The sequence below is a fragment of the Tursiops truncatus genome, chromosome 9, assembly GCF_011762595.2.
Source record: "Tursiops truncatus isolate mTurTru1 chromosome 9, mTurTru1.mat.Y, whole genome shotgun sequence".
NCBI classification, from domain to species: domain Eukaryota; kingdom Metazoa; phylum Chordata; class Mammalia; order Artiodactyla; family Delphinidae; genus Tursiops; species Tursiops truncatus.
The window spans coordinates 70,225,196-70,240,660 of NC_047042.1; the positions used below are offsets into that span (position 1 = coordinate 70,225,196).

General features: G+C 35.3%; 1 protein-coding gene and 1 long non-coding RNA gene across 2 annotated transcripts in view; one reads left to right on the forward strand and one right to left on the reverse strand.

The window, feature by feature from the left end:
- The window catches only part of PPP1R3A (protein phosphatase 1 regulatory subunit 3A), a 37,662-nt gene extending 24,074 nt beyond the window's left edge, over window positions 1-13,588 (reverse strand). Inside the window, exon 1 of the mRNA XM_004329708.4 lies at window positions 12,796-13,588. Within this exon, the coding sequence (XP_004329756.2) occupies window positions 12,796-13,583 (788 nt within the window). The 5' untranslated portion in view covers window positions 13,584-13,588. The remainder of the gene's footprint in view (window positions 1-12,795) is intronic.
- LOC109548287 (uncharacterized) overlaps window positions 1-15,465 on the forward strand; it is a 734,651-nt gene that overhangs the window by 640,826 nt on the left and 78,360 nt on the right. The window lies entirely within an intron of this gene.

The window sequence follows — 15,465 nt, forward strand, 5'->3', positions numbered from 1 at the left end:
ACAGAAAAAAAAAGACTCTTATAATCACACCAACATAATTTTGAGGGTTTTCAAAAAAATTAATTGCCTCAATTAGTCACAGACAGGAGTATTCTGTTGTACTAATAAGAATACCCCTCCAGGATGCTCAGTCAATAGCTAAGCTTTCCCCAGAAATTGTTTAAATCAGTCTCAAAAATGCCATTTTCAGTAGGATCCCATCCATATTTGTATACTAAAAGTTAATTGGACAACAACAAACGTAAATGATAAAACTTTAATTTTCAGCAAGTTTCATTAAAACACTTCTTCTGAGAAAGTGAAACATAACTATTTACAAATGCTATGCATTACCTACCTCAATAATACATTTATACTTTGGGTGGAAACTTCAGGTTTTATACAATAAAGCTCTTTAGGATATTAGGAAAATTATAGTAAAACTCTTAATGAAAACTATGAGATGATAGTTGAGGGTAGTGATGTAAGAGTTAATTGATGTGTCATTATAGACGGGGTATATTATTATTTTGCCATATAAAATATGTAATTATTTATGCTAATTTCCTAAAAACATATATTTGTTTCCCAATTCTTATATCATAAAAAGAAAAATATAATTTTAAAATTTAAAGCATTATAATATAATAACAGTACTATTTCCATCTGAGTTTGTTAATATTTTCACAAAACATTTTAATTGTAGTTTATATTCTGCAAAAATCAGCAGTTAGCTACAAACTAGAAAGTCACCATTGCTTATGGTTTTCAAAGGTAAAAGCTTTTGCCTATAAGAATCAATGTAACTGGACTCCTCTTATATAGTTTTAAAACATTTATATACAAGCATATGGGAAGTCTTCATATTATTTCTATAAATTTCTTTAAATCTAAAATTATATTAAAGTAATTTTTTGAAAAAGTACTCAATAGGGAGTTCCCTGCAGTGGCTAGGACTCTGTGCTCCCAATGCAGGAGACCCAGGTTCAATCCCTGGTCAGGGAGCTAGATCCCACATGCCACAACTAAGACCCAGCACAGCTAAATAAAGAAATATTTTTTTAAAAAAGTACTCAACAGAATGTAGCAGATTCATCATACTACCTTTTTGTAGGTTTTAAGGTTAAACATTTACATGCACTGCATTTTTTCTCTTTAATTGTTCTTGTTTTTATGGTTTCATATAAGCGAAGGCCAAGAATCTGCAATCTCAAGACAGAGAGGACGTGGTTTAGGTGTTTAGGTTTAGGTACAGGGGAGGAATCTGGTAGAGGCAAAAGGCCCAGTCAAAGGAAGTCATTAAGGTAAAGAAAAGCAGACAGAACAACAGCCAGACCCAGAATCCACAGGTGTCAGAATCAGTGAGTGCCACAAGCAGCGGCAGCAGAACTAACATGAGTACTGGCCCTGGTCCTGGGCCTGGCAAAGAGAAAGAATGAATGACTCAGTTCTGATCAGTGGACGTTCGATATCTGCCTTTGGTCTTTTATTATTCAGCCTGTTGGATTTTTCTCTTGTCCCACTAGTCTGGATTGTGATATGAAGGAAGCCAAAAGCTGACCAATGAGTATTTCTTTTATTTGGGATGTTAAGATTACTTGATATTACAGAATAGTAACATTGTACTGACTCAATGAATCAGCTCATTAGAAGACAGGAAAGAAGGAAAGACTAAATAAAGTGTCCACTATATTAACTTATTTCTCAGTTTGATCTTTCTTTGATACCCTGGTAACTGCAAGTAAATTTAGACTACTACAAGATGTTAATATGGTTAATATGTTCAATTCTATATTTAATTTTGAGTCAATTTAGACAACAAATATGTGGTTACTGAAGAAATAAATTTCCCTCTTAGCTGTTGTTTTTATAATGTGTATGTTTTTTGTATACTCTGTTCTTTACTTTTAAAATAATGTGTTTTTTTAAATTAATTTATTTAATTAATTTATTTATTTTTGGCTGCATTGGATCTTTCTTGCTACGTGCGGGCTTTCTCTAGTTGCAGCGAGCGGGGGCTACTCTTCATTGAGGTGCATGGACTTCTTATTGTGGTGGCTTCTCTTGTTGCAGGACATGGGCTCTAGGCACGCGGGCTTCAGTAGTTGTGGCATGCGGGCTCAGTAGTTGTGGCTCGAGGGCTCTGGAACGCAGGCTCAGTAGTTGTGGCACAAGGGCTCAGTTGCTCTGTGGCATGTGGGATCTTCCTGGACCAGGGCTCGAACCCATGTCCCCTGCATTGGCAGGTGGATTCTTAACCACTACGCCAGCAGGGAAGCCCCAGAAACAATGTTTATTTTTATTCAAATGAACAATCATTACTTATGTGGCAATGGAATCGAATATGAGTGTAGAATTAATAGGAGTTGGCAAAAGAGAAATCAGTTCTTATGTTGACGTTTCTTATTTGCATGACTGGAATGATGATTATGACTTTAAACAAAGTACAGGATAGAGGAAGAAGGATTAGGATTGAAAGGGAAATGTAACTTTGGTTTGGGACGTAAGGGAATTAATTTGCCACGTGGATATCCAGATGGAGATGACCCGTAGGACCCTGATTTTTAAAGATTGTGAAAACAATAAAAGCACTCATCATTAAAATTATAAAAAGCATAATTCATTCTTTAAGTATTCAGAATGAATACCTTAGGATTTTACCAGGCTCTACGGTTATCAGGTTTAATCAATATTTTTTCAGAGCTTTTCCACACAAAACCCTTTGTTAGTCACAGTGGGGAATAATGCTTAAACTAATATACCACTGCTGACCTCAAGGATCTTGCAATCCATTTGAGAGGATGGCACACACATAAAAGTTTTTAAAAGTGCAGGAAAAGGCCACCATTTGAAAGGCCACCATTGGAAGAATTCTGGCTAAACAGATATAGAGGGACATATGACAAAAGTTCTCTTCTTCCAAATAAAAATATCTGATAAACAGTAAGTTTCACTGAATGTTAATTTCTTTGCTTATAAATTGCATCAGATGCAAACATGGCAAACAGCAACCCTTTCATTTAAGGAAAGTTGTTTTATTTTGCATCATAGGAGTAGCTACTCCATGGGAAAATATTGCCAGAAACGCTGGTAATTTTAAGGCAGTATAGTGAAGCTATGAAAGGGCAAAAGCAAGTTCCGTAACATGGATAAATCGACAGTAGGAGTAGCCCTGGTGAACTACACGAGTTTTATGAGATTTGTAAACAAGTGCCTTGAATGTTCACGTAATTGCCATTGTCTAAAGCTTAACTTGGTTTGCCAAAGGTAACTTTGAATGAGGTATTACTAATACAAACAATATAAAATACTAGAAAATTATGAACTATCTTTGTGAAAAGTGAAAAGCTCATATATACATATGCATGTGTGCTTTCCACACAAAAAAGCAGTGCATCAAGGATAACTTGAATGGAGGTGGGCAATATTACTTATACTGCTCCCTATGTTCAATTTACTAAATAAATTATCAGCTCGATTGACTGTACCAGTCCTCTGTACATATTCATTGCTTCAAACAATGCCTTTTAGTTAAAATTGTACACACACATAGACACATACACACAGAATCAATAATTTTAACATATATTCAAATGACTTCTGCTTGTGAGCACAGTATTAATCTTAAGGTACACTTACAACAGTTTAAATTTCAGCTGGTCAGTGTTACATTTGGTTTTTACAAATCTATTCAAAATTTCTTTTCAATATACTTACAAAATTATATTATTGAATGAAATTGTATTAAAAATGAGCTTTCTAAAAAAGGGTGTAGCCATTATTCAAAATTATTCATTATTTGTCTAAGAGAGTTTCAACAATTCTAATGCAGCTATCTTTTTAGGTAGGATTGAGAAATAAATGACATGATCTTCTGAAGTACTTTTAATTTTGTGATTTAGTGAAATAAAGCCTCTTTCCCTTCTCTGACTCTCACAGGAGTCCAATACTCAGGATTCAGAGCTAAAGAGGGCAGGACTGGGAAAGCTGCTTAGCTAGCCTATTAACCTATCCAGCTGCCCTGATACCTTGGTTGCGGCAGTGCACAGTCCTTGTAACAGTGCTATCATTCACTGGTTGGTGATGATTTTTTTCTTCTCTGACTCTTGCATTGAAATACTACAAACTAGTTTATTAGTTTGATCATTAGGAACTCAGGGGGGAAATCTAATGTTGTTGAGCTTATTTGACATGGAAAATAGAAATTAAATACTTTAATTTTAAAGTATAAGTATAGGAACTCCAACATTTAATTCAGTTGAGAATCGAAGTAAACAAATGACAAGATTAAAGGTATATAACAACATGAATGGCTACATGAAAAACATAGAATTTCCTGATCGAATACTTTACTAAAGAACACAGTCTTCCCAGGAGATGTTTAAAAAGAGAATATTATAAGCATTTGGCTTGGTAGTTTTCAGAATAATTCTGCCTGAAAGCAAAGGATAGAATTAGATGGTCTCTTCTACAATACAATTCAAGGAAGACTCTTCAGAAATCAAGTGCTGTATTAGCATTGGAAAAAAATGATTATAACTTTATTTACACTAAGCACAGTAGTCTTATACACTTACTCAAGATTATATGTGAAGATCATATTTTCTTCTGCTTGTGCCTGAATGTGATTTTAAAATTCGGTGAGATTTTTCCATTGGCAAATACTCAAGAGATTTAAGTTGTAACAATATATTATTATAAAATTATTTATAAACATTAATCCTCAGAAGGAGATATTAGTAAAATGTGAAAATACTCAGCTTTATATCATATGTGGCTTATGAAGCTGAAAGTTACCTGAGCAGTTCTATGTAATTTGTAATTGTGTGAATACATCCACAGTAATTTTTAAGAATGAAAATCAGCTTAGGGTTTTTATCACAGCTTTAGAGTCAATAGGTTAGCTTTGTATCATGGTTTAATTCTGTAAAACAAGCAGAGTACTATCAGTGTTAAATGGGTGTAAAATCTGTTTCACATAATTAGGAAAAGCATCTACAATTTGGCATGCTTTACAGATTTAAATTTGGGGGATATTTTGATCTTTTTTACTACTGCAAACTTCAAAAGGGGTGAATGAAATTCAAATCTACAACCACACCCAGGACAATGATTGTCTTATGATATTAGAATCCCATTTGTAGTTGTGACTTGAATAACACTGATGTACAGCACAGACAGACCATTTTCAGAATAACTAGAGGGGGAGGGAACAGTAAAATTTCCTAAAGCAGGTTTGTTTAATGTACAATTGGTCTCTGTCACTAAACAATGCTGTGTAACTGTCCAATTTAGCAATCTATTTCTATTTGTCATAAAATCTCTAAACAGCAGGATAGTATGACTGAGGTTATAAACTGAGGTTAAAAACCAGTTATTATTTATATAATAGATAATAACACTACCATGCCAGTTACCCAAGTAAAGCTATTAGGGAAGCAGAATAAAAACCAGAAGAGATTTGAGAGTTATGCCCTGAGGAGCTTTTTCTTTTTATATAGTGGTGGTGGGGTACAGAAAATGCTTCAAAAGCAGAGAAATGACCAAAATTCAATGGTGTATAATAGATCTTCTTAGAGGAAATAATTATATCAAATCCAGTTTCATTAACTGAGTTATTTGTAATGAGGTAGATGGACCTAGAGTCTGTCATACAGAGTGAAGTAAGTCAGAAAGAGAAAAACAAATACCATATGCTAACACACATATATGGAATCTAAAAAATCAGTACTGATGAACCTAGGGGCAGGGCAGGAATAAAGACACAAACGTAGAGAACGGACTTGAGGACACAGAAGGGGAAGGGGAAGCTGAGACGAAGTAAGAGTGTAGCATTGACATATATGCACTACCAAATGTAAAATGGATGGCTAGTGGGAAGTTGCTGCATAGCACAGGGAGATCAGCTCAATGCTTTGTGACGACCTAGAGGGGTGGGGTATGGAGGGTGGGAGGGAGGCTCAAGACGGAGGGGATATGGGGATATATGTATACTTATAGCTGATTTACTTTGTTATACAGCAGCAACTAACACAACATTGTACAGCAATTATACTCCAATAGAGATATAATAAAAAAATTCAATTACTATTCATATGTATACAGGGATGATAAGGTGAAACTGTGTATAGCTAACTCAGTTTTTTACTCCAAAAGAACCATCTTAAGAAGAACTACCTTAAGAAAAAACATGTTGTACTTCATTAAAAAAATACCTAAAAAATCCAGTCGATGTTCCAAAATTTTTTTGTAACCCAGAAGTTGCTGGAATTTAGGAATCATTTTTCCCCACAGTAGCAATGCCATAAAATATTAGCTTCCCTGGTTAGTGCCCAAAAGCTTATTGAACCCATAATTTTGAAACTATGTATTTGTACTAACCTGGATCCAGGCAGCAGGAATGATACTGAGGGGAAAAATCATCTCTCCATTAATCTTGGGCATAAGACTAGCCATGTACAAGATTTTAAAATATGGAATTTATCACCAATGCCATTTTGAGTATCTACTAAGTGTCAGCAACTGGGATAGATGTTTATATATGTTAGCTAATGTATTTGTCATAGCAACTCTTCCAAGTGGAGATTATTATCCCTATTTTATACCTGAATAAAATGGATACAAAGCGTAATTTATTCAAGTTCATACAGCTACTAATTAGTTAGAATGAAAGCCCAAATCTGCCCTACTTTAAAGCCCATGCTGTTTCCAATATGCCTTGTTTTTGGAATCCTCCTTCCCTCCCAAATACACACACACACTCCAGACCCCCAGGGTCCTCCTGCTTCTGTGGATCTCCTACCAAAACTCTGTATTCAAATCTGCCTTGTACACCATAGTGCTCCCTGCTCTAAAATTATCCATTTCCACTGTCTCAATCCAAACTCAAAGCCCATTTGTGCAGCTAACTTTAATTGGGTGTAAGATAGTGATAGTCCCTGCCAGCCTAGAGGTCTGCATTTAAGGAAAGGAATTTCTATGTGTGTGTGTATTATATAAATATGTGCTTACACATATAAACACACACACACACACACTTATATATGTATGATCTTTTAAGTCTGACAATGCAGTAGACAATCAGGCCTACTTCAGGTGACTGCCCCTGAGGTAACTTCTCTTATACTATTCCTGTTGGGGTGCTGGGGTAAAACCTTGGAACAAGGACAAGAGTCACAGTGAGCAGAATTGGAAGAAGGTGAAAAACTGAAGTGTCCCACTTCACAGTCATCTTTTGCCTGGAGTGTTATTGGCTCAGAGTTCTTGGTCCCTGCTCCATTTTTACAGGCTGCAGATGGGCTTCAGGTGGGAAGTTAGGCTCGTAGAGATCCCAGAGGATCCATGTGAGGCCTGGCATCCGTAGTAATTCCCTTCCGCTAGGGCTTGAGAGAAACCCTGAGTGGTGAGACCCTCTTCTTCCTCTTCTCTCAGAAAAGATTCAGAACTACTCTAGGGAAAGTCTAGGCTTATAGGGGTATGGATTTCCCACAAGACCAGGAAGCCACAAAGCCCTGGTAGATCTCCAAGGAAACTCTAAACTAGCTGGTTCCTTGCTGTCAACCATCTGGCAGCTTCCAAACAGTCCTCCTGATGGGTCCTGTGCAGCTGTGTTCTGGGTTTCCATATGGCCCTGCCAGAGGTCCCTCCCTTAAACAGACCCGGCTTCCACAATTAGCGTGCGCTCAGAACAGGTTAGTTATGAATACATTAAGTCCTAAAGGCCTCATGGGGCTATTGACACTTTGCACTACTTCCAGGACCCCAGGTTATACTGTAAGTGAAAATTAAGGAAGTCTCACAATCCTAAAGCTCTGACTGGAACATGCAACAGGACCATATCTTAGGCACCATTTTCCAGTGCTTTTCTTGGCTTCATTTTAATGATTTTCCCACCCTGAAAGATAAACTCTCTCTAATCTTAAAGTCATGCTTTAGAAAGTATCTCTCTCTTTCCCATTCTTGAATGTACCTGGTTCTGTTCCTCAAGGACAAAAATTGAAGACTGGTCAGTTTTTTTCCTTTGGCATTGAAATCTTTCGGGCATTTATTTGCATTCACTTGGCCAAGTTATAAATACCATCCAACACCTATATCATGCCATTTCATTACTTAAAATAATAAATTGGTTTCACTTAACAAAATACAAAACCATATGAAGTCAGTCTGTGTACCCAATGGTTAGGAACATTTAGCAGCTGTTGGGAGGAAAAAAGAGATGCTGAAAAGGTCAGTCCGCTGTCCAGAACACAAGATCAGTTATAGATCACAGATCCGAGAACACCTGAAATGTAATGTAAATAGTTCTTTTTCATCCATGGCTTCCCTGGTATACCCAGAGAATCTGAGCTTTGTTTTGGTGTTCTTCCCCCCTCACCCCAACTGCTCTCTGCCCCTGTGAGGCCTGTTCCCTTGGGGCCTCTGGTCTTCACGGGGTCATGTTTCCAGCCATATGCCTAACAACACAGTACCTGACACACAGGCCCTTAATAAACACCTGTGGAATGAATTTTGAAACCTGAACAAGGAAGACTATGATGTCAGGAGAAAAAACACAAGTCCAAGAACCAAGAAATTAGTTAGGTGAACACAATTTGGTAATAATGACGGCAATTATATTTGGGTTTTAATGACTACTTTATATGTGCCCAACACTTTACTAGAAGTTTTTAAAATATAATCTCATTTTATTTTAGCTTAATCATCACAACATTAGGCAGGCAGTATTACCCCTATTTACAGATGAATAAACTGAGGCTGTGAGACGTAAAGTAATATGTCCATGGCCACATAGTTAAATGTATATTACCTGGGATTAATATGTGTGTCTGTTCAATGCCATAATCAATGCCTTTTTTAACCCTTTTGATCTGGTCCTCCATTTTTTCATCTATTAAACATGGAAATTTTAATAGTCATTAAGATCTCTTCCAACTTTAAGATGTTCTAGATATCAGGTGACTACATCTCAAGAAAATTTAGAATTCAATGAGTTTCCCTTGTTGATTAAAAGCCTGCAAAAGACAAAGAAATGGCTCTCTAAAGGTAAAAATTTAGAACCCATGAGAGGAAAGAGAAAAGGAACTTTTGGGCAGTTTGGGCTTTTCTAGGGTTTTTCAGATCCACCTAAAGCTAGAGTTAGCCTTGTCTTTTTGCAGGATTTATTATTTACTGATAACTTACTATGTTCCAGACACTATGCCAAAACTTTATATGTATTATTTTATGGAAATCTCTTACAATGTCTATGAGATAGTACTATTGTTATTCACAATTAACAGAAGGGGTACCAAGTTTAACTTGCATAAAGTCACACAGCTAGCATGTGGTGCATCTTGGACTCAAACCCAGACATGTTTAATTCTGAAGCCCCAAATTTTAACTTTGAAGTTATACTACTTATGCATGCTATTTTTAGTTTATTTATCTATGTACATTTAATATTATTTATATCAATGTCATTTAATTCTTTTGGTTTTTTTTTTTTTTTTTTTTTTTTTTCCGGTACGCAGGCCTCTCACTGCTGTGGCCTCTCCCGTCGCGGAGCACAGGCTCCAGACGCGCAGGCTCAGCGGCCATGGCTCCCGGGCCCAGCCGCTCCGCGGCATGTGGCATTCCCCCCGGACCGGGGCACGAACCCGTGTCCCCTGCATCGGCAGGCGGACTCCCAACCACCGCGCCACCAGGGAAGCCCCTGGTCGTTTATTTTGAAATAATGGCCCTGAGATGTAGATCAGAAATCTGCTTAGTTTGTTTGCTAACACATACACCAGTGCCACATATGTGGTGACACTTACCAAGTATTTCATGATGCATGACTTTCAGTGCAATTAAATACCTTTGGGTCACTCTCAGTCATATGCCTATGCGTTACAAACTGTTTCCCTCTCCCTCTAGATCTTTCTTTCTGTCTAAAGTGGATAGATTAACAAGAATCAAAGAAAAGAGACAACCACATCGATGTGGAGGTTTGCAAACTCTGACCTGAAAAAAATCTCCGTAGAGAAAACATAACAGAAATCCTACCTCACTCAGTGTGTTCCCACAGTTCATTCTGTACTTATTAGAAGGGATTATTGACACTTCTAGAAGATACAATCTCTGAGACCCTGATAGCAAATTAACTTTGGTATCAAGAGGAATTAAGTTAGTTGTTACTCTCTACATTAAGACAGACTTATTTTCAGTTTAACTCTGACTTTTGTTACACACTACTATTAATCTACTTGCATGTGTGAAGTAAAAATTCACATACATTTCTCTTCTGCATTTACCTTCTCAAAGAAGTGACCTCCAAATTAAGTTACATAGGAAGTGTGGAAATGCTCAAAACAGACCCATTTAGATTCTGTAACTTTTGATGGGAGGAAGATATTTTAGAAGCTATAACTTTTTTGATCAAATAAGTATTAGTCCATTTTTGCTTTAGCCAAGTACACATTTTGTAAAAGAACACTAATAAGGTGTGCTGTTTTTCCCTAACCAAATTCTTCACAATGAAATCCAACTGCAATATTCATTTAGAAATTTGATAATGCTCTCTTGTGTGAGTTTTAGGAATATTTGAAACCCCATTGCATATAAATTATATCATGGAAAAGCTGTATAAATATTCTATTAAGGCACATGCTGTTCTAAGGATCTGTCAGGATTTCCTTTATACACTCCATTTTGAGTGGTATATAAATCAGATGTAAAAATTCACGTTGGACTGAAATTCAGCACAAAAGGCCTCCTCCAGAGGCAAATGCTTGTTTTCAAAATGTGGTTTGAATTATGTTGGTCATTTTTAAGTTATAGAAGTGCAGAAAATGTATTTGTGGTTTTGAAGGAGAGAGATTTTTTCCATTTTTATAACTCATTAGGAAACTTTACAGGCCTTTAGACCATTTTGTGGTTTAGATCTTCTCAAGTTTTTCCCCAAAGCAATATTAAAACTTGAATGGTGTCCGCCATGAATCCAATGGTTACTGTTCTGAATACAAATGTGGGTATTGATATATATCCAGTTATACATATCTTAGACTAGGAGAAGTTTCAATAATATCATGACTGGGATAGATTAGGCCTAGCAGTTATCCTTTTTTGTTCTTGCTATCAAGTCAAGTTTGCTCTATCAAAGGAATCCTCTATCTTTACCATAGTTCAGCATGTAATGCTTGTAATTTTAAAGCTGCATTTCTTAACTTGCAGAAAAATCCAGAGTTAAACGCTGCTTCTTTTATGAGGTCTTTGACAATAAGGCTATGCCTTTTTTAAGTTTCACTTTTCTCTAATATATAGGGCAACTTGCAGCATGTATATTAGATATTCACAGATGATGATCTTATTTGTAAAGTATTTAATATGTGTATGTTTATGTATATAAATAGTTTATTAAATAGCGTTGAACTTATTTTATCTATATAGCTAACATGTTGCTGAATAATTTCATAAACTAATAAACTATTACTTTAGCACATAGAGATTATGATTATATTATCTCTCAATAGCATCAGTTAAAACCTGAGAAACTTTTGTTTGGACTAAGAAATGTAGCATATCTCACAAAGTCAGATAAACCAATCTTTCAAATGACTTTAAAGGATAATGAAAACAGAAATATTTTATATGATTGAATTGCTTCACCTACATTATATTTAGTTCATTAGTGCATTAGAATAACACATTTAGTAGTTATTATTTATTGCTGTATAAGAGATCAAGGCATTAAAGCATAAGAGGTTAGAACCTTCCCAATGTAATTCTTTATGTTTTTATTTAATTCCACTTAGAATCTGGGTGTCTTGATTCTTAATACAGTTCCCTTTTCATCATCTTACACGATTTCTGGTGCAGTTACTAGAATCCTTGGGTCCAGTGACAGTTATGGTGGACCATCCAGAGGATAATCAAACATTTGCCTGTGGCTGGTAGAGCATGTGGATTCGGAGGAACAGGAGACATCCGTCTCCTCTTGGATATTTTATCTACTCGCCTACTGTCATGGAAATTAGCCAACTCTACAAGAGATAGAATTGAAGACTCAGTTTTCTTTATTTTTTACATTAACAAGAGAGCAAGGTTACTAATGAGGGGTCATATCCCAAATCTCTAATCTATAAAGCTAATATCCTTATTTCTATTTGGGTCATTTTTTTATTCTGCTCCATTTACTTTTACTAAATTATACTACTTTGTGTTCTATAATGTTACATTTGGTTATAATTATAAACTTTTATGTGTAATTCATCCATCACTCATATACTTCTGTCTTTCTCTTAGCTTATCATTAAAGTCATAGCTCTTCCAATTTAACTTAATATGTATCACTCCAAACATCCCTGTATGACTCAATCAGTCGTTAAAAAGTTCGTTACAGCTTTGGGGGGAAGTCTGTGAATTTCTGAGCACTAGATACATACTGAAATACAGTTTTATGTTAATCAGAAATGTTTTGAAGTACGGCAAAAGTATTTAAAAACCACTGAAAATAAATATACATTAAATGACAAAATAAATAGTTTTATATGTTAAGAATCTAGATTCTGTGGTTTGAATTTAAGCAATTTATAACTTGCTAGGTAGGCAACATACACATTGCAGTCCCCCTGCCATCTGTTACATTATACCCATATTTTCCTTACATTTGGAGGATAGATAACACAGTGCTTTTATTTGAATAGCACTGACCTTATTAAAGCCTAGCACCATTGTTTTATACATAACAAAAATATATTTTTAAACAGAATGGCTATTTCTTACAACCAGTGAAATAAAGAATGACCTTAAATAACCTTAAGATTATAAAAAAGTAAGGAATGTAAGATATATCCTCACCTTGATTTTACCTTTAAGCAGCCTTTTATTTGTCTGTTAGGAACTTCTTCCTGTAGTTTTCCAGGCTCCAGCTCTTGTTCTTTCTTTTGACAAACCAGTATATAATTTGTGCCATTATTATTTGACCAAAATGTACCAACAGAAGTTTCATAACGTATACAAAACTCAACTTTACTGCCATCTTTTTGATAAGGAGGAACCAATAAAATTTTAAAGGAGAATTGGTCAGTTTCACCATCACATGAATTTGGGACATATTCTGCTAATATGTCATAATATGTCTGCCAGTCATCTAAGGACATTCTCACATATACTAACTTCTCAAAAGAAATATTCAAAACTCGAATAATGCCCTTCATACTTGTAGATCCATGAAGATACTCAGTTGATTCCAGTATTGCTTTCTGTACTTGAAGTTGTTGCATAAGGTCTTCTTTTGAAGAAGGCAAGTCAAATAGTGGAGATAAAACATATTCTTCTGTGTGGAAAATGTCCTTCATTAAGTCAAAATCAGTTGAACCACTCGGAAATTCCCAGGAATCAAATTCTTTAACAGACACAAGATTGAACCCAAAGTTGTCAGCAAATGAAACTCTTCTTGCACCTGAAGGTGGATTGTCCAGGTAACTGTCTTCAGATGAATCAGAACCTCGTCTGCTAGGTTGAGGGGAGAAACCAGGTCTGAAGGTAGCTTTAACTTCTTCATCTTCAGAAAGAGAATCAGGTACATTAGGAACTTCTAAAAAGTTATCTTTGCTAATCTGACTAGGTTCTTCAGAAGGCTCCATTGGGCTCTCTGATATCAAATAAGGGAGAACTGTACGACTAGTAGAGGCTGATACTTGAGACACTGAGGCTTAAAATAAGTATAAGGTTACAGTTGACATTGCAGAAAGGAGTCAGCTCTATAAATAGGTCTGATGGCGTGTAAACTATGCTCGCTTGCCTCCAAAGGCCTTTAATATGATAGCATCCATGTTACTCTCACCAGCATGTTTCAGGTTTAACTCTCAGTTTTTAAAGTTGCATATGTTTATGAGTTCCAAAGAGACATCTTAAATCATTTTCTGCTGTGTTCAACAATCTGAAACTTTAAAATAAAAATATTATTTTAACCAGTTGATATTAAAAATGAAAACTTGAACCATTTATTTTAAAAGACAATAAAATTAATATCACAATACTAAATATGTAGTTTGAGCTAAATTCATCCATTGGAGCAGGCAAGGGAACACAGGAGAGAATGAGAACATTTATAGAACTGGAAAGATCCAGTGTCTAATAATAATGATAGCTACCATTTATCATGGACTTATATATAATGTGAACTCTAAAGGGTTAAATAGAGGTGCTGGGAGTTCTGAGGAAATAAACATGATTTAGGTGGAGAAGGTATCATTTGAAATAAACCGTGAAGGGTAGGTAGAATATATACATCCAGGGTTGGAATGAGGTGGATTTTCCAGGTGGAAGAAATAGCATAAGCCAAGGCCTAGAATAAATAATTAGTCAAATCTGTTATTTTAAACATTATTGTTTCTTTCAATTAAGCCATGGAAAAATACAAACAAGTAATGTTTAATTAACTTGAAAATATAAGTGGGCAATGGTAAACCCGGCCCAGGAGTAAAATATTTATGTAGAATAAAATGTTCTTCTTTGGCAAATTGCCATTTTATGCCCACAGAGCAGAAGTTAATACCATGACATGTTGGGGTTCTATGTGAGTTTTAAAGTGTGAGCAGCCTGTTTAGACTCTCATATTTTTTTGTATTAATGTAAAACCCACTTTGGAATTGGCAATTGGGAAAAACCTTAAAAGATTTAAACATACATATGCTTTGACCCAGAAAATGCTATGAATTTGCCTTATCAGTAGGGATAAGTATGCAAAGATAAATGTAGATGTATGTTCATAATAGGATTGGATTATTTTTAAAATTCTAGAAACTATCTAAATTATCCATCAACAGGGAAATGAACAAATAATGTTACACCCATTCAGTAGAATGTTTTATAGTCATTACAAAGGATAAGGTACCACTTTATGTGTTGATATGGAAAGGCAACCAAAATAAATGGCCAAGTGAAGAAAGGAAAGTGTGAACAAATATGTGCATAGAAAATTTCTGGAAAGACACAAAAGAAACTATTAGCAGTGGTTATCTCTAACCACAGAGGGTGAAGCTTCTAAGGGAAAAGGACTCATTCATTTCAGTTTATGGTCTCTGTACTGTTTGAAATATTAGCCATGAGAAAGGTTTTCTTTCAATATATCTTCAACTCAAATTAATAAGTGTGAGGTGATCATTTTTTTTAAAAAAGAGACCTCAATAGCATAATTTCTTTAAAATTACTGCTTTATAAATACATTATAACTTACTGAATAGTTTGAATTGCATACAGTAGTGGATCAAGAAATTATTTTTGAAATTAAAAATAAATAGTGTCTAGGATAAGGGAATAAAATTATTTAGGCTTTACCACATAGCTAGAATGGGTGATGACCACATGGATTGTTCAAGAATGGAAAATGGCTGTGGAAATGACTGTCCCTTGCAAATGTAATGCCCATGAGCCATGAGTAGCCATATTCCAAGGTACCTAAAATATGTCATTAGCTAGTCAAGGAAATTCATAACAAAGTACTCCATAGAATTTGTAACTAAT